Source organism: Photinus pyralis, unplaced genomic scaffold, assembly GCF_008802855.1.
Source record: "Photinus pyralis isolate 1611_PpyrPB1 unplaced genomic scaffold, Ppyr1.3 Ppyr1.4_LG2, whole genome shotgun sequence".
NCBI lineage: Eukaryota > Metazoa > Arthropoda > Insecta > Coleoptera > Lampyridae > Photinus > Photinus pyralis.
This window is the reverse complement of record NW_022170403.1, coordinates 7,008,834-7,016,075: the sequence shown is the minus strand read 5'-3', so window position 1 is coordinate 7,016,075 and position 7,242 is coordinate 7,008,834. Positions and strand designations below refer to the sequence as shown.

Here is a 7,242-nt window from a genome sequence, read left to right as displayed (position 1 = left end):
TACATCGTATTATTTAATAAACGGAAGCCTAAATCAAAAAGTTTTACTCTTAAAAAAAGTTTCGCTCATCGTTTATCTTTACATTGCACTGAGAATTATAATTTTATCTGCAGTAGTAACCAAAATATGTAATTAAAAGTAAAACAACGAACTTTTTACTCACTCACAAGCGACGCGGATTCACGCCGGTGAATACAATCCATCTCTACATTTCCCGTAGCTCCATTTCGCTCTTACATCATCGTAGGTACGCTTATTTGTATCAGCGGTACGCTGTCGGCGCGGGTGTCAAAGTATATAATCGTATATTAATATATTAAAATTAATTAAATAATACAGAAAATTACATAAATGTGAAACTCTAAAACAGATCAAAGTAGGTGGCAGGTGAAAAAAAATTGTAAATACAGAACATCGCTTTAATTTATAAAACGTTATACAACTCCTATAAATATAACTTTTTAATTGTATCATACCAGTAACTAAATGATATGTAACAACAAAGACAACCAAACGCTAAACTAAAACGTAAACTAAAGGAATTTAATTACTTAGGTAGGTGCATTAAAAGAAAAAGGCGCATGGAAAAAATCTGACTCAATTTTTTAATAACCTACTCGTCATCTGAGCATTCAGAATCGCCTTGCTCTGGAAGAAGTATTGATTGGGATGCGGTTAGTGGATTTTTGCATGTTTTTTGGGCCATGCATTTGCAAGAGCCTATGCAACACAATTTGTTCTTCTTACAAGAACACACCTTACTGGCACAATCTATACGAATATACATAAATATATTGTTCAAGCTGAGTGAGTAAAGTAATAGGACTTACCCTTTTTACATCCACAAGAAGTTAGAACAGCCAAATTGGTGGGGAATGGCGGCAATGTGGTAAAAACAGGCAAAAGTTCGCGTTTTGCACTAACATACCATCCGAATTCTGTTGTGGAGGGTAATTTTGGGAGTGGTACTGATGCCTGCAGCCATACTTTAGTTTGAAAACACACCCTTAAACAGTGTTGCCTCAGTGCATCTTCTGTTGGTGGCAACTTATTGATGGGCGTAGCAGCAGCCATAACTCCACGCAGTGTATTAATGGACGTGATATTTGGATTCTTGGAATAGATTTTTAATACGAAATTGTACATGCGGATGAACAATTCTTCTGAGATGTCATCCATGCCCACCCCATTTAAGTAGTGACTGTATGCCAGATATACTTTCCAACAGGTCTTCTTTCCGAATCCTCCAAATTGACTTGTAGTGTCACAACCCGTTAAAGCATGGAATGCTGGTAAATTATTGGAAAGATTTTCAGACATATTGATATCATGAATTGGAATGTACCTTAAGTTTTCCCCTTTGCCAACTTTCATCCAGAGTTCAGGAATAAGCTGCTTTTTGAAGTGCACTAACAGAACTAGCACGTCTGTATCGCTACACTCCACAATACACCGGGTGTACCCAGCCATTTTAGCAGACAACACATGCAAAATAATTCTAGTATCCGCTTCTTCATGATCAGAAGTAAGAAATTTACAAGAATCTCCTAATTCAACATTAGTTTTAAAATCGGTAACATTTTCGAACCCTCCACTTGTAGCAAATTGGATCTGTCTAGTTTTAGAAAGGGTAATTAGTTGTTCTGATAGAAAATTTGTCATTTGCCTTTTATTAAATACAGAGTTAATGAATAAGTGCCATTGTTGAGGTAACGTAGTGTTGGGATTATCGATTATTCTGCGAATACCAACTGTTTGACCTCTTTTCATCCGAGTAACATTTTTTATAGAATTTTCCCTGTAGTTATCAAAAACCACATCGACTCTTTTTGCATTGAATCTGTTAGTAAACACAATTTTGGAAAAAATTTCCGCATATTCTCCGAACGTTTTGCAATTCAATGGTTTGCCCAGGATTTGTACAATTGACATACCATCATATATGTGGCATGTCTTCGTGTTTTCTTTTTCTGGAGGTAGCATTGTACAAGACTGGGTATATTTTTCGAGTATGTTCCCCAATGCACTTTTGTGTGATGGAGTGCCTAGTTGTCCATTCGCCGTTAGAGACATAGGAAAATGTGTCAATTCATGTCGAAATATATCTTCGTAATTTATATTCCTTCCCATTTCTTTTGCAGCCAATATTTTCTGTAAAAACTGTTGCCCCAACAATTTATCTGAATTTGTCGAAGGTTGCTCTTTTCTTTTCACATATGCAGCTGTGCGTATTTTTTTAAGTGGTTTGTAAAAATCTGTGCTATCCATACTTTGAATGAAACTTTCAAGAGCTGCTTCACCTCTTAGTTTAGCACCAAGTGTTGCTGTTTGTAATTCCTCCGAATATATCTCATTTGTAGCAATAGATATCACATTTTCAGTATGCGTAGAAAAAACTCCATATTTAAGAAATTGTTCTTGTAAGGTTAAAACAGTTTGTTCATCGATAAGAATCCTTTGCTTACCTATTTCAATATTTTGGCTACTACTATCGGGATCTAATTTCAAGGATCCCCGAAATGTGTTTATCATGTCACCTATTTCATTAAAACTAAGGTACCACTCATCTAATCTGGTACTGTTTTTAGTTAAACCAATAATTCCTCCAGCATCCTTTGACGTTTTGTTCACGTGCTCTAATGCTTGGTCAACCGAAATATGATTGAATCCTCCCTTAGATTTTTTCACCACAAAATGGCCATTAAGAAATTCTTTATGCACGGCAGGTGCAATAAGGGACAAATTCTTCATATCACACAAGTACACACTACCCCACCTGGCGTAGTGTGTATGGTCATATGCAAAAAACATCGGAAGCATTTTTCTAAAACTTTGCAAATGCAGTTCCCATTTACCAGTTCTTTCACTGTACAAGAATTCTAACAAAGTTTCTACCATATTCAAGTAACTACACCAAAGTTGAAATGTAGGGGACTGGCTATCAATAAAGTCTCTAAATGCATTTTGCAACTCTTCACAACTTTTAATAATGTCAAAAAAATCAGTTAAAGGTTTTTGTTTCTTAATTTTTTTAGAAATTTCGTTAGCCTTTAATCTCGACATGTTTATAGTATGTATGAGATCGCTCTTACATTCGATTAACCATTTTTCAAACATCGGCGTAAAGATTCTCATGAGACTTTCATATGTAACTTTATGTGCGCGTATACCTTTGTTCCATTTTTTTCCTTCCATAATTCCTGAAACAGTCGCATCTCCATATAAATTTGATTCCAACCATACATGGTTAAGTCCCGAACACTCCATATGCTGCCCAATAACTTTCAGAAAATTTAACATTATATGAAATCCACCTAATCTTATTACATAATGCGAACATTCTTCAGATTTCAACCACTGTATCTCTTTCGCTTTAAAATATATAGCTTGATCGAAAGTTATGACCGTATACGGATATTTTAATTTTTTTGCAATTTGATCGCATCGTACCATCGTTGTCCAGACAGTATCGTATTCTGACGCCACATAAGGTAATAAAGGTAGGTAAGCGTATGTTGTAATATGTGTGTCATCGTGATGCAACAGTTTTCCAAATCCAGACCACTGCGGAACTACCACAGCACTGGGACCTTTATGCGTGTCGGTGGCAGCCGTCCTGCACAGTATCCACGCAAAATTATAAGCCTGAATAAAACTGTTTTGTTTTGCTTCTGTGAGGATGCTTTTTTTATTTTCTAGCCGTGGAACAGATTTTTTGCTTTTGTTATAATTTGACTTATGTAACGTGTGAAAACTTTCAGGAATGGTTAATTTTATTTTATAGGGCAGTAGTTTTAGTGGTGAAAGTTGCCTGTGTGGTGGCCCTGCCTGAAAAGCAACGATTTGGGTTCCATGAAAGGTAGGCGCTTTGTCAAGAGATTCCTCCAAAATGTCGATATTGTCTCCAGCGAATTGAACAAAACGTTTTTCAACGAGTTGCGTGGGTATGTAAGAGTTATCATTTTCTACGAATCGTGAAACTTCTTTCTGAGCGATGGTATTTCTGAGTCTTAACACATCTTTGTACGGAATAGAATGCCCGCAGGAGTGCAAGCATTCGATAATTTTTTTTGATCTAGTTTCTTGATGAATCATGATCCCTAGGCCCACGTGCTTGGGTGTTATCTTTTGCCCTTTAAAACAGCTATAAATAATGTCTTGGCAAATACTCATGGTTGAATTAAGTTCCCCGCTATCGCCAGTTATGCACTTTATTATCCAAATTAAACTCTCAGGTATGTATTGTTTGTAACATTCAATAGTAAGATCGTTAAAATCAACAAAATCTGGTATTTTATCAAGTTCAACTCGAATATCACTGCATATTTTGTCCATTTGCGCCAGTTCAGAAGGACCTATGAGTATGGATTGCGAACCAGAAGCATCATCGGCATTATCGATATATTCGTGGAGAGTTTCCGTTTTTCCAAATTTTGGTAGAAGGATAGAGGATTCGTTCACACGTCTCGATTTAACAATTTCTATTTGTTCTCCTAAATTTCTTCTCAACGCCTCAACGAAAACACGTTTTGATTTCAACCCATTTAATTGAACATACTTACTATATATCTCGGATAGAGTAAAAGCCTTCCCCTTTGCGATACCTTCATTTACTTTAGTTAGCACATTATTAAATGGCCTGTCGTCTGTTTGCTTGGCGCTTTTAATGATTAACTGTTCCGAAGAATCAGCGGATGCTTTCCTATATTTTCTTAGATATGTGTTTAAGCAAGTCACGTGATATTTAACTTCCATGGCAATTAAATCATTCGATCCTATTCTCTTTAAAACATCTACATTGACACTTGCTATATGCTTTATTTTTTGGTCAATATTTATGGACATTACCTGTGACAAGCGTTTTTCGGGTAAACGTTTCTGGCAAATTACACACCTATTAATGTTAAATGAACTTATTCCCCGCAAAGATTTGCCTATTGTAGGGGGTGGTGTTAAACCGCTTTCAAGGTATTGGTCTGGTTTGGAAAGTTTTTTACGTAAAGCTTCAATATTTTTCTTGCTTGTGTACGTTAAATAACATGACTTATGCCAATACCATAAACTTATATTTCCAAGCTTGATGTCTTTAATTATTTTGTGAATTTGTGAATCGGAAACTTTGGTTATGCCGTCTCTAATTTTTGTACATTCTATGAAAGTTAGTGCAGTTTTATTAGTAACACTTAAAGATGCACCTTCTCTTTTGCAAATAATACATATTGGACGGAGCTTACCCTTAAATTTTAACAAACATTCAAGATCACTTTCATCACTTGTACCGGTGCTATCTGTACTATCCATATTTGTATTCTGTAACTTTACAACCCCAGTTAAAAAATAATTATAAAATATTAGTGTACCTACAATTAATCAATTTCACTTCTGATTCGTTCACTATTGACCACTCTTAATTTAAAGTTGGTTTTAAAATATACATTTGTAAAAAAAACGCAATACCTACACAAAATAATACACTGGCAAAACTCTGGTATACCCGTGTCGAGAACGTACCTATGGTGTAAGAGCGAAATGGAGCTACGGGAAATGTAGAGATGGATTGTATTCACCGGAGCGAAAGCGCTCCGTTTGTAAGTGAGTAAAAAGTTCGTTGTTTTACTTTTAATTACATATTTTGGTTACTACTGCAGATAAAATTATAATTCTCGGTGCAATGTAAAGATAAACGATGAGCGAAACTTTTTTTAAGAGTAAAACTTTTTGATTTAGGCTTCCGTTTATTAAATAATACGATGTAAACGCAAAAGTTGCTCAAAATTTGTCGAATTTTTAGGGATATCGAACTGAGATAATCGCTTTTGAAGTTTAATTCTTCCGTAAGACCCAATGTAATTCGAAACGTTTGATAATTTATTATTACTTTCACTGTACAAAGAACATTTTGATTTATATACGAAAAAATTCGTTATTTTTTCTTCTTTCCGTACATGTGCTTAACTCGTTTTTCGCGTTTTGTGCCCTAATGCATGGACCGATTTTGGACGGCCTTGACATTTACAATCAGTATATCATGACCTTTGATTTTTTGTGAATTTCAGCTTGTGACACCAAAACCCCCACGGAAGTCATAATTTATGCCACGGAGCACTCTACTAGTAGTCGGATAATTCAAACAGTTGAGTTTATCCGAGGCCTACGATACTTAGGCTGGTCGTCCACTGGAAGCGAAAACAAGCGGCTTCGGGCTTACGCGATACGAGCGTCAACACGCGGCTATAAGATAAGCGATCTTGTGCGACAGGGGTCGTCCATTGCAAGCTGTTTCACTGACAGTAGTAGCGACGCGCGACGTTGAATAGTAATTGTTGCTTTTTGCGATTAAATATTGAAATGGATGTAGAAGACGGGTATTTTTTAGAAACTCCTTACAGAAGGCGGAAAAGAGTTCAAAAAAGAAGATTGTATTGGGTAAACCCTATACTGGAAAAGACGGTGGGTCTCGGCGAAATGCGAATTCAATCATCTCCACCGCGATTTAGAAAACGACCCTCCGAAGTTTTTTGATTACTACCGAATGGGTCCGCAGACCTATTTATAAATCATGAATTTTATAAAAGCAATTATCAGGAAAGAGTCTTCAGAGAAACTATATCACCTGAAGAACGTCTCAGTTTAACACTATGGTAAGAAAAATTCATTTTCATTATATACTCGTATAATTAGGAATTTTATTATTGCAACGTAACAAAAGGGTGCTTTAGTAGATCATCATGACGGTTTGAATCATTGGGCTGACTCTTTCCCGGATCATTCACATTTTGCAAAGTCAGCAAAGATTGTGGTTGTTGGGGCAGGCTGTTCCGGCGGAACGATAGTGGAGTAGCATCTAATGTCTCTTCTGGAGTCCAGCATGAGTAGGATGTTCCATCAGAATAAGGTCTAGTTCTCTGACCTGACATCCAAGACGAATGATATGACGGGTAGGCGTCGTTAGATGGGGATGGATAGGAAACAGATGTATGCTGCATCGAACAAAGACGTTCTTCTTCGTGGATCAGCACTTGTTGAATTTAGTTTCCGTACACTTAGCTGTCGGTTTTCTGGAATCTTTTTCAAATGCGGTAGTAAGCTTATCAAAAACTGATATTTGCTGTCGTTTTTCATCACTATACTCTCAAAATACAACTGCACTTTTTCTCTTTCTATTTCCAAGAATTCTTCATCACAATAATCAGCCGTTCCGCTAGATTTTTTATTAGAAGTTATTCTCTTGCGTTTTCCGCT

General features: G+C 36.3%; 1 protein-coding gene across 1 annotated transcript; it reads right to left on the bottom strand.

The window, feature by feature from the left end:
- Positions 1 to 613: 613 nt before the first annotated feature.
- On the bottom strand, positions 614 to 1,582 carry LOC116163166. Its single transcript, XM_031477014.1, has 2 exons — positions 831 to 1,582; positions 614 to 771 (listed from the first exon to the last, which is right to left on the bottom strand). The coding sequence occupies exons 1-2, from the start codon at positions 1,468 to 1,470 to the stop codon at positions 614 to 616; spliced, it is 798 nt and encodes a 265-aa protein (XP_031332874.1). The 5' UTR covers positions 1,471 to 1,582.
- Positions 1,583 to 7,242: the final 5,660 nt, after the last annotated feature.

Bases quoted from the DNA above. Each gene is read 5' to 3' on its own strand.
- LOC116163166 (XM_031477014.1), bottom strand. From the start codon at position 1,470: ATGGCTGGGTACACCCGGTGTATTGTGGAGTGTAGCGATACAGACGTG. The intron at 772-830 runs GTAAGTCCTATT...ATATTCGTATAG, and splicing joins TTCTTGTGGATGTAAAAAGG to ATTGTGCCAGTAAGGTGTGT.